Source organism: Nuphar pumila, chromosome 3, assembly GCF_984573655.1.
Source record: "Nuphar pumila chromosome 3, dmNupPumi1.hap1.1, whole genome shotgun sequence".
In the NCBI taxonomy this organism is placed as follows: domain Eukaryota; kingdom Viridiplantae; phylum Streptophyta; class Magnoliopsida; order Nymphaeales; family Nymphaeaceae; genus Nuphar; species Nuphar pumila.
In genome coordinates, this window is record NC_143251.1 from 146229825 (window position 1) to 146249372 (window position 19548).

The 19548-nt window shown below is 38.7% G+C and overlaps 1 protein-coding gene across 1 annotated transcript; it reads left to right on the forward strand.

The window, feature by feature from the left end:
- Positions 1-2784: 2784 nt before the first annotated feature.
- Positions 2785-17644, forward strand: LOC149844311 (ankyrin repeat domain-containing protein 2B-like). Its single transcript, XM_090000497.1, has 8 exons — positions 2785-2930; positions 5836-5972; positions 14479-14688; positions 14791-14939; positions 15036-15207; positions 16563-16655; positions 16887-17026; positions 17336-17644. Exons 1-8 carry the CDS (start codon positions 2918-2920, stop codon positions 17433-17435), a joined length of 1014 nt encoding a protein of 337 aa, XP_089856623.1. The 5' UTR covers positions 2785-2917; the 3' UTR covers positions 17436-17644.
- The last annotated feature ends 1904 nt before the right edge of the window (positions 17645-19548 follow it).

Consider the following 19548-nt stretch of genomic DNA (forward strand, 5'->3'; position numbering starts at 1 on the left):
TCTTGGCCTCGAGGTGAACCCATCTTCTCATCTTCAGCAACTGCCTTGCCTTTGTTGTTGCGCAAGTTTTGATAAGGCGCCACGATGTCTTGCTCACAAATCGCAGCCTGTCGGCGTGTCTGTCGACACCGACTCCGGAGTCCCTTCCTTAGCACGAGAACGGGCTCTGGTATCACTTGTCACGGGCCTATTTCCTTCAATGGGCCAGCGCGGCGCGACGGTCCTTCCTCACTGCCGCAAGCCTACTCGTCAGCTCGCTTGCCGATCGCGGAAGCTTGTAATCAGAGTGCAAGAGAGCAAGAGAGAATAGAGGGAGAGAAGTTGCAATCACAAGAAGCAATCACAACGAGGGTGAACAAAAGAAAGCTCAACGCATTTACTTCATTCACAATTTTGCCCGTAGGCTATTACAGTTCAAGTATACGGGCTGCCTCTTCGAGGTATTGATTCACCTGAACCGAGCAGCTTACATCAAACTCAACAAAAGTAAAATAGACTCTAAGCGCAACTGTACACTGTAAGTCGCAAGGGAACAATCAAATTCTCAATACTACAAAAATTCTTAGTTTTGAGAAAAAAACTAATAAAACATATGTTAACATAAAAAAACATATAATAACCAACGGGGGACTCTGCTTGTTTGGTAAGAGCTATTAGTGCACGTCACCATGTGTTGGGACGTTGCAAGTTCAAAACCCAATGGTATGTTGTGTAACTGGTGGGGGGGGTCCGCCTAACCCCAGTTTGCCTTTGAAAAAAAAACCAATATAATACTCCTATGAAAAAAATATAAACAAATAAGTTGTTTCTTTTACTGGGCCAAGAGAAACCTTTTCATCACTCACTGCATATTGGTAGGCATCCTATTGGTAAAACACTTGAGATCCCCAACCCATGGAGCACACAATGGATGTCTCTCATGGGTTCCAAACCATGATGGTTCTTTGTCAGGCCAAAAGAAATCTTTTTGCTATATAAATATTGTAATTTTCAAAATATATGGTATTTTTAAAATATCACATTTCCAGGATAATATTAGGTTTAACAATACAACAATGGGCCTGTGTATAACTGTTTAGTTATCCACTGCCGGTCGCAAGCCCGGATAAAGGAGGAGGGTTGCGATAGGATACCCTATGAATATGAATCAATATTAGGTTTAACAATATCAAAGTTAAAACAGAGATAGTGCCATTATTTGTTCCATATACTAAACCTTTTTTTTTTATTCACATGAAGAAACCACATTCAGGGACCTAACTGTTTGGAAAAATACAAACTAACCTAAGAGGAATAAAACTGACCCAAAGCTGAAAGAAAGGAAGCTAAAAATGGGAAAAGGGAGAGGAGCAAAGATGAGGGGCCAACTTTAAGGTTAAAGATGAGGCAAGGCTGGCAATGTTGAATTGGCAGGACACAGCACACCAGCAAAAGAGATTCCATGGATAAGATGGCTTAGATGTTAATATGGCATTTCAAGAGGGGTGCTTCTGGAAATCTAACCAAAATCTTCCTTGTGGTCGGGGTGTCAACAGGCCGGGTTTACTCGAACCCGACCTGTATCAAACCCTATAGGGTCCGGGTATGGTGATAAATAAGAAGACCCGGGTTCGGACCTGAAGGTCTGATTAATACATAGATTCGGGTATAGTTTGTAAAATTTTATACCAAACCTGGGCCCCCAACCTGAGTTCCGATTAAGACCCACAAATTTTCAATGTAAAAATGATAAGAAATAGTATTTTACCGGGTCTGGTTCAGGTTCATGTAGTTCTTATCTGGGTCCGGGTATGGTTTCTTTTATTGTGGGTCCAATTAAACCCAGGTCCAGACCTAATACCATATGGGCCAGGTCTGGTTTTACTTGGGTTCTAACCCAACCCAACCCAACCCATTGACACCCCTACCAAGAACCGCTCATGTCCAAAGCCGGGGATGCTTTCATCATTCAGACATTCGATTTTGCCTTTAAATAGTTAAATAATAATTTAGTAAAACAAAGATAAAGAATGAAAATTGATTGGAGATTTAAGTAGGGATGGCAGTGGACCGGGGCGGGGCAGGAGACAAGGTCTACACCCCCGGCCTATCTCAAAATTTTGCCCTCCATTCCCACCTCCATCTCTGCACGGGTTTTGATTTTAACCTCCATCCTCATCATTTCATGTCCTCATCTCTGATCTAAATGGAACAAAGTGGCCCAATTTTCATCCCTAAAGAAGGAGAAGAAGGTTTAGCAAGGGAGATTGGGGACAGGGCGGGGGTGAGGCAGGGGGAAAGCCTAAGTTCATCCCCGCCTCCATCTCGTTTCATGTCCTCAATCCCTTGTTCAAATGAGTCGGGCGGGGCAGACGTGTTTTCCCTTTCCACTGCTATCCGTAGATTTAAGCTTGTGACTAGAAATAAAAAAACAAAGAGTAATTTTCAAATTAACACATAATTTTTCTCATAATTAAAAAATAAACCGTTCTTAAAAGTTTTGAAGAAAATATGTGAACTATATTGTGGTTAATCAAACAATTTATTCATCGAAGGGTCATATCTTTTTTTCTTCCAAAGTTGTTTTTGCTCTTTCTATAAGTTGGATTAATTTGTTGTGGTTCAGATCCGATCCGTTTGCATCCCTACCTTAAGAGAGATCGTGTTCGGATTTACGTGGGTAAAACTTAGCTTTCTTGATTTTTTTTGAATTATTAGCGTCACTTTCTAATTATGCTCAAGAATTAGGGCTTTCTTGAAAATTCTCCGTAAAAAAAATAAAAAAAAGAGGGTATCCGAGCGTGAGGATTATAATCGTAGATGGTGATAGAGGTTGGGGTTTTAACCCATCGTCGAGAGTGCGACTCGGAGAGTACGAAGAGGAGAGGCAGAGAGTCGATCTTCGTCTCGAAAACAAGAGAGGGTTTTGGGATCCGCCATGGCGTCTTCTGGTAGTCTCGATCGACCGATCTCATCCTGCAAAATTTTGATATGAATTTCGATTTCTGTGCTTTCTTTTCTTTGTGGTCATTTGTCTTTTGCAACGATAAGATTTTTCGTTTAGCAATTGTTTGATGATTAGGTTTACGTGGATTCGTTGTTATATTTTTTTCCCGGCGTTTATCGTTTTGAAGCAGATCCGGAAGATTTTGGGGTTTGAATTCTTTTCATCTATCGTGATCTAGAGATTTTGGGGTTAGAATTCTTTTCCTCTATGGTCCTGGGAAGGGTTTCTCGATTTCGATTGAGTATTTATGTCTTCTGAAAGTCGCGTGTCTGTGGTGAGTTGAGTGTTTTTCTTTTGAGAATTCTGTATGTCTTATGTATCTTTGCATATTGGTACTACTTTTTTTTTAAATTGCATTTTTGTCTGTTTGTATGGTTGGGTCGAGTGATTGAGTTGGGGTTGATTCTGGTTGAAGAAAACTATAATACTGTCTTTATTATTTTCGGTTTGTGCAGATTAGTTTGGTTACTGAGCTTTTTCTTTTTCTTGCCTTTTTTTTGGGGGGGGGGGGGTGTTGAGTGCGGGGAGGTGGAGTGGTGATATATGTCCTTGGATGCGGTTGATGATGCTAAGGTTTTTGAGGAGGCCTTAATTGGGTTCATTCGAATGTTGAATTTTACCTTCGTGATGGGAGAAGATGCACAGTGGATGTTATGTCCATCTGAATCGAAATTGTGATATCTCTTTGTGCATTGTTAGTAGGGCTGCCTTCCAAACGAAGAAACTTGTGGAGAGGAAGTGAATCTGCGGTAAACACTTGCATGGTGTGTGATGGAACGGTGGAGAAATGCAAATCGTTATTTTATTTTCTCCTGGGAATCTTTATAAGGGAGTAAACTCTGGGCGAAAAGAGGTGTTTCCGATGCAAGTATTGCCACCTCCTGTTGCTTTGATGGTTATGTTCTTGTTTGTAGAGCAATTAGAAGGGGACGAAATCTGGAAAAAGTTATGTGCTTTGGCCTCCGACTTATTTTATCTTATTTAATATTTCTAGGCACTTGAAGAATTGGGCCTCTTCTATGGGCATCCCTCTTCTGCCGATTGGATGTTCTTTAGGAATTAAAAAAAGTGTGGTCTGTGCCTTATGCTGCCAATAGTTTATGTCTTGCCTTTTTCTTCTCCCCCTCCTGACTTAAAAGCTCTTCTTTGCCTGGTCTACAGAGTATTTTTTTTTCTTTTTTTCTTTTTTGGGTGTGGACTTATATAAATCTTAAATATGTTATTTGTGGCTATCCACCTTTTTCTTATCGTGAAAAGTGTTTGGTATCATGGAATCTAGCTGTTGCCAAGGGAATTATCAGGTAATATCTAGTTAGTTGTGGACAATGTGAAAGACACTTGGCTGGATTTCTTTGTATCCAACGAAAAGATAGTTAAATCAATCTCATTATTAGATTATGTCATCCTAACAGGTTTGTGAAGTTCCTGAGAGTGTGGTTCTAGAATTGTGAAATCATAAGAAGTTTGGTATGAAAGATTTGCTTTTTTTCATCTTGCTCATCAGAAGGAAAGAGAAAAGTTGTTGTCATGGTCTTTTGTGGGTGTGAATGAAAAATTCACTTCTACCTGAATCAAGCGTTTGATATAAAAGGTCTACTACAGGAAAAGGATATATCAAAGGGAAGGATTTGATATCTCTTGGGAAATATGTATTAGACCTCTTAGGGAAAGATACCAGAATACGTGGTGCAAATTTATTTTCCCTCATTGATCAAATTCATGGGCTTAGAGCAAACATGGGTGCTTTTGAGGATGTCATGATGTACAGATGAAAATATTTATTTTACCATGATTAGACTGGACATTGCATACACAATAAAGTGTTTTAAGTAGTTTGTGCATCCATGTATCACATATCTCATGCATCTTGTACGGGCATCATATGTTGGACATTGGGATGTTTGAGGAAGGAATTATGAAGGGACAGCTGTAATGAGGTCATGGACATTGTGATAGTGAAATATGAGGTGAACTGTTGCATACAGACACACACAGGTGCACAAACATATAATTCTTAACCTAAAGCAATAAAACATGAATATAATCTCAAGTACAAACTCTTGAACAGAAATTCTAAATGACTATAAATAAAAACATTAAATAGTAAAAATAAGTTGAAATTGAATTGTAATGTAATTTGTTAATTTTAAAAGAAAAATAGCACAAGTGAACACAAAGTAATCAAGTCATAAAAGGACATAGATAAAGTTAATGATACAATGTTGATTGTATCCATGAAGTGTCTTGTATGCCCAAGCGTCGTGTCGGCTTGGGATATGCATGCCAAGTGAAGTGTTTGTGTGGCATACAATATTGGCCCTCTTTCACAATTGCTAAATTTTTTCTTGTTATTGAGGCATGAATTTATGGATCTTATAATTAGGTTGTGTTTGCTGAGCTTTGTTGATTCTTTCTATAGGGTTTTTTCGCATAATGCCCAAGGACCATGTTCAAGCAATTCCTTGTTTCTTGTTAAATGGGAAAATTGAATGTATACATTCTGTATGTCAAGTTGGGACAAACAATTGGTGATTTTTCCATTCAGTATCATCTTATTAGCAAGAAAGATTACGTAAAATGTGGTACTTCACCTCTTTTGGAGAGAGATCAAGTGGATGATCCTAGTACATGAAACTGATCTTTACCAATGTTCTTCATTTCTCTTCTTGTGTTGCAAATTCTTGGTGGAGTTTTTTACCCCTGTTTCCTAAATGAAAGAAGAACTGGGAATAAGTTATCTTATAGTAATGCAACATTTTGTACGTTGGGAAGTGTTCTAATTACTTGATTTTGATATTCTCAAAAGACTCATATATTGTTTTCTGCATGACTTTGTCTTTTGTTCCCAGACGAGAATTCTCCCAAAAGTAAAACATCCGAGTCACAGCCTGCAAGGAGAAGCACTACTTCTGGCATAGGTTCAGAGGGTGGTGCAGGAGTTATTCCAAATCCTTTCGACTTCTCTGCAATGTCTGGGTTACTGAATGTATGTTCTATTTATAGTTTCTTAGCTCCAAATTCTGCCTAGTATAATCCATTCTCTGCAGTTGCATTTTAGTTTCAAATTTTTTTGTTTGTTGAGTTTTTATTTTTCTGGATGCTGCTCGTTGTTGCTTATCATCTATTTTCTGCCTTTTGTTTTGGCAATATCGAGGGCCTTACATTATGTATCACACTATCTGAGTACCTGTTCAGAATATCTTGTCAACCTGCCTCACTAAATAAGCTTACTTAGTGGTTTAGGACATGGTTGCCAGTTGAGGAAGCGGGAGCGGGAAACGAGGCACTTTCAAAATTTTAGGAAGCGGGAAGCGTGGGACCACTTAGGAGCGATTCGGGAAGCGTCTCGGAAGCGACCTAGGAAGCGTCTCGGAAGCGAGGGGGAAGCGAAAAAAATAAAAATCAAAACTAAAAAATACAAAAAAATTGAAAAAAATAGGGGAAGCGTGATGGGAAGCGCGCTTCCCATTAAAGGGAAGTGCACTTCCCCAAAAAAGGGGACGCTTCCCCGCACGCTTCGGAAGCGCGACGTTTTGCGCTTCCCCTTTTAGCTAGGCGCTTCCGGTAACCCTGGTTTAGGATCCCATGAAAAATGCTTCTTCTATGCCTTGGATATTAGCCACAGCTCATATTCATCCCATCATTCCCCTTTTCATTCTTGGACTTCACTTCTTAATATTGTTACTCTTCCATGCAGTGTCTCAAGAACCTCTTTTGTATGGTGCAGATTGCTAGCTCCCATTCATAGAACATGCTATGATCATAGATCTTAGGTTAACATTGTCTTTCTCTCTCAGAACGTTACAGATCATCTCATGTTCTACTGTTGCAAGATATTCCTGCTTTCCCAGTTAGGAGCATAATTAATTGCCGTTCTCAAAGTGTATAAGTTGATGGCTTGTTAAACAGCAGTGTCTAGTTCATGCATCAGAATTTGCAACAGCATTTCTTGATATTTTTATCATCAGAAGTTACAGTTAGAAGAATCACTGAAGCCTCCTTCCTTAGACTGCTGCATCATATGCGGGCTTGATATATGTTTTCGAAGATGCTAATTACGTGATGCATGTTAGGTTGTTGCATCTCTTGGAGTCTGCAAGACAAACCTTTGAATGATGCATCTGTAAAATAAGAAAAAATTGTCGACATAAATATTGTAAAGAGGCCTAGTTGTTGTGATGTAACTTCTACCTGTTGGCTTTTTCCGTTTCCTTTGCAGATATGACATGTTGAAAAACAATAGGTTTGCTTCCATACGATACGACCTGTCCTGCTAGTGGTATTCAAATATTTACCTGTTTCAATCTGAATTAGATTAACCCAAAATTCAAAATCTGCCAAATCAGGCAAATCATATTGGAGCAGTCCAATTCAATTGAATGCCTTTTGGACATGATCAGCTGCTTTTGACCTATCATGTTCATCGGCTCCTTGAGTTTTTCTTTTTCTTTTCCTTGTTTCCTACATGTCGCTTTTATAAAAATAATTTTGTTTAATTGGATTCAGTTTTCTAAGGGCCAAAGCAGGGTGTTGATATTGGTATGTGTTAAAAATTGTAAATATATATATATATATATATATATATTATGTATATTTATATAAATATATTTTTCTTGTAACTAGGTTAGAATAGTTAGGTTAGTTTTTAAATTTTTTGGTCTTGTTTGAACTAGTCAACACTTGTTGACTAGTCAACAAGAGAGTCATTGGGAGGCCCAATGGCTCTATTGAGAGCCGTTGAACCCTCCCAACAACTCTCTTGGAGCCTCTCATGTTTGTGTATATATTAGGGGTTGAAACCCCTCTCAAATGTAATGCTCAGAGTTACTGGAAGCTTCTTAGATAGGTGGGAAGCTCGCTTCTCAGAAACTCGCTTCCCAGAAACTCGCTTTGGAAGCGCGATACTCCTCGCTTCCGAAACTTGATGAGAACCTCGATTCCCCCACGCTTCTCCTATGCTTTCCACATGCTTCATTTATTCTTGTTATATGTTTTCTTATTCAATTTTTCATGCTGTTTATGTGTTTTCTCTGACTCTTCTCACTTACTTCCATGTGCTTTCACTAAATTGGTAGTCATCATTTTTAGATTTTGTTAAAAATTTAATTCTTACACTAAAAAATCATGAAATTTAATATTAGTCACTTTTATTTTAGTTTTTATTTGTGTTTTATTTTGATTCTTATTCAATTCTTATATTTCTTTTTTTTTATTCCTTGCTTCCCGCTTCCTATATATTTTAAAATACATCGCTTCTCGTATCGTTTCTTGCTTCCGCTTCTCGTATCGTTTCTCGCTTTCGCTTCCTAGTCTGGCTACCTTGGTAATGCTTCTTGCATGAAGGTTATCAATAAAATATTATTATTTTTTAAGCTTCTTGTCTTGCCCCCTGTGTGGGTTTTGTGAGAAAGCTCATTTGTGGCTTTTTGGTGTGTTTTGTGAGTGAACTCATTTGTGACTTTTTGTGTTCACTTTAGCATTGTGGTGGCTTCTGTTTTCTTTACATAGTATCAAAGCAAGGTTCGCTCTTGACTCTTGAGGATTGTGTATTGCCTTGTTTTTCGTGCTGGTGCGATAAAGAATTTATTGGTGATTCAAGTGCTTGTGTGTTCATGGTGGTGTGCTCGTACTACTACTTTCTATTTTCTCATCTACTATTGTTGTTTTTTCTTTTCTTCTCTCTCTCTCTCTCTACTTTGTAAGGATGAATGACAATGAGAAAGTCACCATTGTACCCATGAAACTCAATGATAGTAATTTCGTAATGTGGTCTTCAATAATGAAGCACCACATATGGGGAAAAGAATTGTGGAGATTAATTGATAGTTCCGATCCAGAGCTTAAACTAGTCTTCACAAAGGTAGAGAACGAAAAAGAGGTGCCTCCTTGCGGATAGGGAAAAGACTAAGGCTCTAGCCATTTATGAAAAAAAGTGGAAAGAGTAGAGAATGGGGCATCCCAAGATCATGTCTTGGTTAATTAATAGCGTTGATATTAAAAAATGCTTTAGTCTCGCAAAAATTGAGCATGTTAATAAAGCTTGGGAATACCTTAAGAATATGTATTCTCTCTTAAGGATATTGCTCATGTGTGCAATCTTCAAAATAAAGTACAGACAATGACTCAAAAAGACAAAATTATTAGGGAATACTACAATGAATTGTTCAAACTTTGGGAAAAATTATCTATTCTTGAGCTTAAGTGGCATTGCGCGAAAAATATGGAGCTATGACAAAAGCAACTTGATGTAAAACATTTCTATCAATTTATAAATGGCTTGAGACCGGAGTTTAAAATCACCAAATTCACTCTTCATAGAAGAAAAGTACCTTCTATTATTGACACTATTGGATAATTGAGTATGGAAGATAATAGGTTAAAGGGGGTACTCTTTGAAAAATGAAGATGACTCGGTTTTGTCCGTCTCTAGACTAAGAAACTATATGTGCCCCTACAAACCACCTCATTGGAAGCAAGAAAATGAGCATGATGACAAGCCTTATTAGAAACAAGGCAATGATTATGACAGAAAAAAATTATTTGTTATAACTGTCATTAACCCGGACACACTAAGCCTCAATGTCCAAAGTTTAGAAGAAGGGAGAAAAAGAAGGTGGCTTCAGTTGGCTCTTCACAAGAAACTAATGATGCACTCATATCAATGGCACAACTTATAGAGATTCTCCAACCACTTCTCAAAGGGGTTTCTTCTTTAAATGAAGCCTCAACTGGAGCAACAATTTCATCCTTCTTCGATCCCGGTAAAACTCTTTGGCTTCTTGATTCTGGTGCTTTCTTTCATATGACCCTTAATAGTAAAATTTTATCCGAATGTCATACCAACTCAAGCATGTCAAATGTTTTTACAGCCGATGATACATCTCTTAAAATAAAAAGAATAGAGAATTTTGATTTTTTTTTACAAAACTCCAAAAAATTTACCATTCCAAAAGTTAGATATATTCCCAAATTAAATTTAAATATCTTATTAGTTTCACAAATATCTGGCCATGGATATAATGTCTCATCTTCTAATGGATGTTGGGTACATGATTGTCAGTCAGGAAAGTTGATTAGGGAATGCCATAAATAAGGTCTCTATTACATGGATTTTTTGGAAATACCCAAAGATGTTTTTTGTTATAATGTTAAGAAATTAGAATTGGTTATATGGCACAAACGAGTTGGTCATCTTAATGTATCCAAAATTCAACATTTTTAAATTTGAAAAAATTTTGTAACTCTGAAAATTTTACGTGTAAAGACTATTCTTGGAAAAATAAAGAGATTATCATTTCATGAAAGAACTATCTTTACTTCTAGACCGTTTGAGCTAATACATTCAGATGTTTAGGGGCCAACACCAGTTATATCAAAGGGTGGATATGCATACTAATGTGATTTTTGTTGATTTTTTAGGTACTTTCTCAAACATAAATATAAGGTCTTCTCATATTTTCAAATATTTCACAACTTTGTCAAAAATAAGTTTGAAAAGGATATTTCTATTTTTTTCACAAATTCACAAGAATAATTTTTATCAAAGGAATTTAAAGATTATCTAAATTTGCAATATCGCTGACCCCAATTGTTTGGGATGAAGGCGTTGTTGTTGTTGTTGCATGGTATTACACATCAAAGATATTGCCCTCATACATCACAACAAAATGGTTTGGCTGAACAAAAACACAAACATATTATGGAAATAACTAGAACTCTACTAATAACAAATCAAGTGCCAAAAGAATTTTGGGTTGAAGCAACCCTAACTGTTATGTATCTCATCAATAGAATGCCTTATTCTTTACAAAATATAACACCAGTTGAAAAACTCTTTAAAGTATCTCCTGATTATGCTAGACTAAGAATTTTTGGATGCAAATGTTTTGTTTTTACTAACAAAAATGATAAAATCTCCCCTCGTGCTATTCTTTATGCCTTCTTGGGTTATGCAGATAATAAAAAAAAGGCTACAAGTGCTTTGATCCTAAAAATAAAAAATTATGTCTCACGTAATGTGACTTTCTTAGAAAAAGAAAGTTTTTTTTTACTTTGAAAAAGGGGAGGAAGTAGATGGTTTTTCCTTTTTATTTGATTTAAGTTCAATTCATGAAAAATGTGATTATGAATGTGATCTGGATAGCGGTCTTGATATAATTCATGAATGTGATTTGGATATAATTGATAAATGTGATCTTGATAATGGTCATGATGATATAATTATTGAAGAGCAACCCCATAGGAACAAAAATTATTTATAATATTTTAGGTGTAAGGACCTTAACCAACCATGTGCACTGGAAAAATATGTTGAACAACCTGCAGTTCATACTAGAAGGTCATCCAGGATTTCAAAACCACCTGGAAAGTTTGTATCTTATGATTATTTCTTTTCAAAATACAAGACATTTATTGCATTAATCCATTCATATGTAGAACCTTCAACCTATACTCAAGCTAAAGAACATTATGAATGGGTAGAAGTCATGATAATAAAGTTAGAAGATTTAAAAAAAACTAATATTTGGACCATTCAAGATATTCTAAAAGGGAAGAAACCTATTGGTTGTAGGTGGGTATACAAAATTAAAACAAAGAGTGATGAAACTCTTGAAAGATATAAAGTCAGATTAGTTGCCAAGGGATATTCTCAAGAATATGACATAGATTACGAGAAAACCTTTGCACCAGTCACTAGAATGATTAATGTTCAAACTCTAATAGCATTAGCCTCTGTTCGAAAATGGCTTAGATTTCAAATGGATGTTGAAAATGTTTTTTTAATGGAAATCTAGTTGAAGAAGTTTATATGGAGGCACCACCAGTTATAAGTGTTCTCAAGGGTAAAGCTCTTCGTTTGGAAAATGCTCTCTATGGACTTAAACAAGCTCCAAAGGTTTGGTATGACCGCTTTAGTCGAGTTATGCTTGATATTATATTTAGAACTTGTTTGACTGACACTGCATTATTTGTTAAAATTTTTGATGCAGGTATTATTATTATTCTCTATGTGAACGATATGATCATCACCGGAAGAGATAAACAGTGAGTTGAAAATATTAAAAAACTTCTAAAAAAACATTTTGAAATGACTTATTTAAACTTCTTAAAATATTTCTTACGAGTTGAAGTTGCTTACTCTCCTAAAGGATATTTATTATCTCAATATAAATTTGCTTTTGACATTGTCTCCGTATCACTGATGATAATATAGTTGACACCTCTGAGATTGCCAACACCAAGATGCAAATTGATGATGGAGAACTTCTCGAAGATCCTACTCCTTACGAGCACTCTCTTACATTTCAATTACTAGACCTGACATACCACACGTTGTACACATAGCTAGTCAATTTCAGCACGCTTTCACTTATGTTCACATGGGAGCCGTTTTGTGTATTATTAGATATATTAAGACTTCTCTTTCTCGAGGCCTCTTTCTGTTTGCTTTATCTTCTTTAGATTTAATTGTTTATACTGATGCTGACTAGTGAGGTGATCCCAGGGTTACCGGAAGCGCCTAGCTAAAAGGGGAAGCGCGCTTCGGAAGCGCGAAATGTCGCGCTTCCGAAGCGTGGGGGGGAAGCATCCCCCTTTTTTGGGAAGCGCGCTTCCCTTTAATGGGGGACGCGTTTCCCTTTAATGGGAAGCGCGCTTCCCATCACGCTTCCCCCTCGCTTCCCCCACGCTTCCCCTGTTTTTTTCAATTTTTTTGTATTTTGTATTTTTTATTTTTATTTTTTTCGCTTCCGAGACGCTTCCTAGGTCGCTTCCGAGACACTTCCCGAATCGGTCCTAAGTGGTCCCACGCTTCCCCGCTTCCTAAAATTTTGAAAGTGCCTCGCTTCCCGCTTCCTCAACTGGCAACCATGGGTGATCCCAATAACAGACACTCAACCACGTTTTTTTGTATTTTCTTAGGTGAATCTCTGATTTCATGACGGTACAAGAAGCAGTTAAGGTTGAATATCGGGCCATGACAACTACAACGATTGAGGGTAGTTTGACTGAGAAGGTTGTTGACTAATATGATAGCTCAAGTGACAGGAGCTTCCTGCATGTGTTGTGACAACAAGAGTGCGATCTACATTGTCAGTAATCGTACTTTTCATGAACGTACTAAACATATCAAAATAGATTGCCACTATGTTCGACAAGATTATCTACATGGGACCATTGATCTGCCTTATGTTACATCAGAATACCAATTAACAAATTTCTTCACCAAACCTTTTGTTGCTCCTCGTTTTCACTTTCTATTAGACAAACTTTTGGTTATTGTACCGTAAGTTTGAGGGTTTGTGTTAAAAATTGTAAATATATATATATATATATATATTATGTATATTTATATAAATATTTTTTTCTTATAACTAGGTTAGAATAGTTAGATTAGTTTTTTATTTTTTTGGTCTTATTTGAACTAGTCAACAAGAGAGTCGTTGGGAAGACTCTCTTTGAGCCTCTCATGTTTGTGTATATACAGGGGTTGAAACCCCTCTCAAATGTAATGCTTTTTGCATGAAGGTTATCAATAAAATATTATTTATTTTTAAGCTTCTTGTCTTGCCCTTTGTGTAGGTTTTGTGAGAAAACTTATTTGTGGCTTTTTGGTGTGTTTTGTGAGTGAGCTCATTTGTGGCTTTTTGTGTTCTGGCATTGTAGTGGATATTGTTGGTGGCTTCCGTTTTCTTTACAGTATGTAGATCCCTAAAATATTTTGTGTAGGCCTTCACCTTAAATGCATGTTGGCATGGTTTCAAAAAAACTTTTGATGGGTTTCTAATAAACATTGGCAAGTGTAAAATAATGTTATGAGTTCTTAAACATAATAACCTAATATATGTTTTTAGGTCATTTGATGTTGATAATTGGCTGAGCTCACTTGATATCCTGATGCAAACAATTCACACAGGATGAGTTACCAAAACCTTCTGCAGCATCTTTGCCTGTTGAATGCAGATTTATTCTCCTGGCATTAAGGACTTTCAGCAGTGGTGTGCACGATAGTAGTAGTTTTTTTTATGCATTTTATACTGGATAATATTGATGACATAGTACTGAAATTTTTTTGTGCTTTTTATAGCTTTTAGAATCATCTTTGATCAAATTTTACTTGGCACTGATTTTGAGTGGATCTTTACAACTTTCAGACTTGAGAACTACATACTTTTTGGCAAAATGACGTTGGTTTATGTGAATCTTCCTATGTACCTGCCACCTCAAAAAATCTTCTTATTTAGTATGCCTCTGGTTTTTGTTGATTGTATTTATTTAGGTTCAGTTTCTGATAGAGCAGAGCTCTGCAGGTGCTGCATTATATATATATATATATATATATATTATTTATTATTTATTTATTTTTCTGTTCAAATTCTGCTAAGCTGTTGTATAACCATTTGTATTGTTGTTTGCCTGTTAAATATATGTTTTCCTTTCTAGAATTTCATTACTTTCTACGTGAGCATAAAACCTCTGATAACTGGAAACAGGACCCAAGCATAAAGGAATTGGCAGAACAAATAGCAAGAGATCCTTCATTCAACCAGATGGCTGAGCAGCTCCAGAAGAGTGTCCAAGGTGCTGGTAATGATGGTATCCCTCAAGTGGATACACAGCAGTATTTGACTACGATGCAACAGGTTATGCAGAATCCTCAGTTTATGGCCATGGCTGAGCGCCTTGGTAACACTCTCATGCAGGTACTTCTAGGATTGAAAGCTTTGAGATAATTTTGTGTGGTGAACATGAGGAACTTTTGATGGAAAACTTATTCCTCGTTTTTTCCCATCCTGCTCTCGCAGGACCCATCCATGGCCAACATGCTGGAGAATTTAGCTAATCCTGCTCAGAAAGAGCGTTTAGAGGAACGGATGACACACATAAAGGAAGACCCATCTTTGAAGCCTATTCTAGAAGAGATTGAGACTGGAGGTCCAGCTGCTATGATGAAGTAAGCACTGCCTTTTAAGTTGTAGCCTTGGAGTTGGAATTTGTCAGTATACTAACAGCAGGCTAAATCATTCATTCCTATTACCTGTTTCTTCAGGTATTGGAATGATCCTGAAGTTTTGCAGAAATTGGGCCATGCAATGGGCATTGGTGCTGCTGGAGAGGCTGAAACTTCTGCTGATCTATCTGCACTAGCTGAAGGTGAAGAAAATGCTGGATATGAAGATGAATCTTCCGTTCACCACACAGCTAGTGTTGGTGATGTAGAGGTGCGTTTTTTGTTGTCCTTTCAGTTTCGTGCAAATAATTTTTCTGATGTTTTGTTTTCTGATGGGTGTAATGATATCTCCATGACATTTTCTGCTTGTTTGCTTCGTGGAGATCCACAGACGTGATTACAATTTGAGTCAAAGTCATACCAATATAAAAATCATTTGTTCGTAGCTCCTTAGACACGTTCCGTGCAATTTTAGGTGATGCCTTAGTGAGCTTTCGGCACCTCCATGTTGTTGCTTATTGTCACTGGAAAAGATACATTAGCTGTTTTGGCATAATTGACAAAACATGGTGCTATCATGATGATAATTGTCTATTTGCTTGTAGGTTTAACTTGTAATACACGTTTCATTTAGTATCCCAGTTTGGTGCTACGACATTTTTTCCCTTTAAAGTTTCCATCGTACAGGATTTCTAGAGGGTGAATAATTACGTTGAAATTGAATGGTTCCAAAAGAGATGGAATCGGCAACTTTTTTTTTCTGAAAGGAATCAGTGACTTTTATGCTATTATGGTTTGGATAGTATGAAAATCTTTTGCATATTGACGTGGTTTTCTATACAAGTTTACCAACAGGGAAGCTTGTTCTTGAGCTCCACGTTCACTTCATTTGTAAATTACATCTTTATGTGTATCCTTTCAGTTGTCTGTTGCAATGCCAGGCTCAGGCTCAAAAAGCTCGGCTCGAGTTCAAGCTCGAGCTTGGTGCAGCTCAGCGTGAGTCAACTTTGATTTCATTAAAAAAATTAGAACAAGCGTACAGGAGGTGGGATTTGAACCCCATCATACATAATCGGCGAACACCCTACCCACTTGGCTGAAAGCCTGAAACCATTTTCTGTGCTTATTATTAAACAAACATTCTACATATGACTATTAACAGAGTTTAATTGGGTTAATTGAGAGCTCGAATGCCTGATCAAGCTCAGCTCGTTTACTTATTCGGACGAGTCCGGGGCCGGGACCTTGCTGCTCGTTGTGCAGCCCTCGCAATGCCTGGTAATAGGTGATTTGGACAACCTCAAACTAGCTTTATTTCATGCTGCAAACCTTATCATGACATAGGTCTACAATGACATTGGATTTGAGATCATCTGCTGAAGCGTGCTTGGTGTTTTTCAATGCCAAACACACGGATGTCTAGAATATAGATAATATATACAGTTTTATAGTGTCAAGGACATGCTTTTCCCTTTTACCCCTACATTGAGAGGCATCACGTCTTCAACAATAAGCATCGTTTTGACGCCCGCCTTTTATTGGTTAACATGGAGAAGTGCCTTGGTATTCCAGTACACCCTTCATGGTTTTTTACTTCTAATTTTCTTTTTTCATGCGGGTCTATAGGGTTTGAAGAATTCACTAGCCTCTGGGGCAGACAAAGATGAGGAAGACTCGGAAGGCCGGACAGCTCTTCATTTTGCTTGCGGTTATGGTGAGGTAAATCCATTTTCTTTGGGAAGCCCAGAGGTGTTTTCTCTTGCCCTTTAAACAGAATGCCATGATTTCTCCAGATCATTTTCATAGGCCCCCTATTCTCATTTCTAGTACATTTCCTATTCGAGGATAAATTTATCCAGATAATTGGATGGGGACACACTTGTAGGTAGGGGGCGTGTAACGGATTGCTCTTGCTTGCAAGTGGTACTCATGATTTGCTGAATCATGCAGGTGGAATGCGCTCGGATCCTTCTTGAAGCCAAAGCAAAAGTAGATGCACTCGACAAGAACAAGAATACCGCCCTTCACTACGCTGCAGGTTACGGTAGGAAGGAGTGCGTCGCCCTTCTCCTTGAGCATGGAGCTTCTGTGTAAGAACATCTTGATACTGGGTCTTAGCAAAAATCACTTGTTGGCTCTTTTCAACTGGCCTGTGCTAGTGCACCCCCAATCCGACATGCACCAGGCTAGCCTATGCGCCCCTCTCCCATCTTGAAATTTAACGTAGAGAATTCTAGTTGCCGGTTGAAAGCCATGGTTTTTGGGGGAGTTGGGGCATTAGCCATGGGCCAGGTTTGCTTGCAGTGCATGCAGACATAGCCTATTCGTGTGCTTTGGCTTAGAATGTCCAGTCTTTCCTGTTGCTGTTCCACATCTAAAACGAGGTTTAAATGTGACAGGACATTACAAAACTTGGATGGGAAGACGCCCATAGATGTCGCCAAATTGAACGACCAGAAGGAGGTGCTGAAATTGCTCGAGAAAGATGCGTTCCTATGAGGCTTCAGTTTGGGAACTGCTCCAGTGTTCCATGTGATGCCTGTTTCAGTCGAACAGGAGGCTTGGTTTTGTTGGGGGAAATGGAGGACTCTGTGTTTTCCTTGTGCCTAGTTATCTGTTTTTCTTTATCAAATACTTGCAAGTTCCTATATTTTTCTGTGCTTTGAGTGGCAACGATCTTCATTAGATATTTATATACAATCTATTCGGTGTTTGTTTTGGCTGCACACAACCACAATTATGAACAGGACATTTTCCACATAATTAAAGAAGCCCAAGGGTCACAGACGATGGTACCAAAAGATGGTCGCTGATCAAAGCACACAGGTCACATCCATTTTATAGTTCCTCGTAGCCGCTTGCGTGCTGTTTCGAGCTTCCAGTTACTGTATCCTTCAGCTTTATAATTCTTGGCGAGCTTCTCCTTGGCTGCTTGGAAGGGATTGCTTGCCTTGTCTTTGGTTGTCATAAACATGGCCAGATGCGTCCTTTGCTTGCTGAGCCCCCTCCTTTGCCTTGTCTTTGATCGCATCGTAGGCAGAACCGGCCATGTCCTTGGCTTGCTCAGTCTCTTCGTTTGGCTTGTCTGTGGTTACGTCGTAGGCTCGGCTAGCTGCCTCCTCTTTCTGAGCTCCTTCGGCTTTATCCATTGTTTTCTCGCGAACATGTCCAGCGGCGTCCTTGGCTCCCACTTTTGCTTTCTCCTTCGCCTGGCTCAGCCTGCTGAACGGTTTCCTTTGTATCGTCACGCTTCAGACTAAGGCCTCTGCATTTTTTTTAAAGGATTGCACGTCAGAGAGAGAGAGAGAGAGAGAGAGAGAGAGAGAGAGAGAGAGCTTCTGAATGGTTGATTACTCTGAGATTTTATCCTTGGCCCATTTCGGTCCATGACTCGGAGGTTTCTTTCCCCTTCTCTTTGCCGGTTTTCAGATTCTCCTGTGTGGCCTGCTTGAGTTGTTCGGGTTTGTCCTTTAAGGGTCGGTTGGCCTCGTCTTCCCTGTATCCCCTCCACTCCCAACTGCGCAGGAGTAAACCAAGACAAAGGATAGAGGAGGGACCGTCGCAAGAATCGGTTGATAATGGAAGCCATCATGGACAGGAGAGAGAAGAAAAGGGTTGGGCGGGTTGTGACTTAAGGGAGAGGTGCAAGGCGACAGAGGATACGGTGATGAAGAAAGCGGGCACCGAGGGAGCTCATAAGAGGGTGGGCGTTGGGGTGGCTCCTGGTCCTTGCAACGTGGCCGTTTTAATTTTTGCCATTTTTTTACTTCCTCCTACGTGTCAACTGGGGTACATTACATGGCTGCTCTTCTTTTTTTTAAAGGTAAGCTGGGGTTAGGCTACCCCTACCAGCTATACAACTATACCATTGGGTTTTGAACCTGCAACGTCCCTACACAAGGTGACGTGCACTAGCTGCTCCTACCAGACAAGCAGAGGCCCCGTTGATACATTACATGGCTGCCCTTGCTCATGGTTTGCGCACGTATAAAGCATCGCGAACACGCAGCACGTTCATGGTGGTGGAAAACAGTGCTGAGAGAGAGAGAGAGAGAGAGAGAGAGAGAGAGAGAGAGAGAGAGAGAGAGACGGCTAAGTTGGTTAGAAAATTAGAAGACAAATAGGTCTCCCGCTTCCCCGGCATTACTTCTCGTTAGACCAGCAAGTTCTAACAGGTGAATGCCAAATTTGAACTTCTGCCGATGTAGATGGTGAAACACAATTTGCAATATTCTATGGCAGTGCTGTTCATGCAAAACTCCCTAGCACCTTTGGGCAGAGATCACTAAAAGAAATTGAAGGGAGACAAAAGGTTATCATTGAAGGCTCGAAGAGTGAAGTAAATGCAGCATTGGGAGGTGGAATTCAGGTTGCGGATGAGCAGCAAGAGCTAATTCATGAACTGTGGAGTTTTGAAAGAATATGCGTGGAGTGGACTCATGATACAAACAATTACATGGCAAAGGTCTCGCTCGGATGGCATGGATTGGTCTAAGACAGGATTTGGTAAGAAACCACCAGAACGGTATTCCATCATTGATTGATCCATGGATTTTGTGTTTTAATGATGTAATTTTAGCAATCTACATATCTGATTGTACTGGTCGGGGTC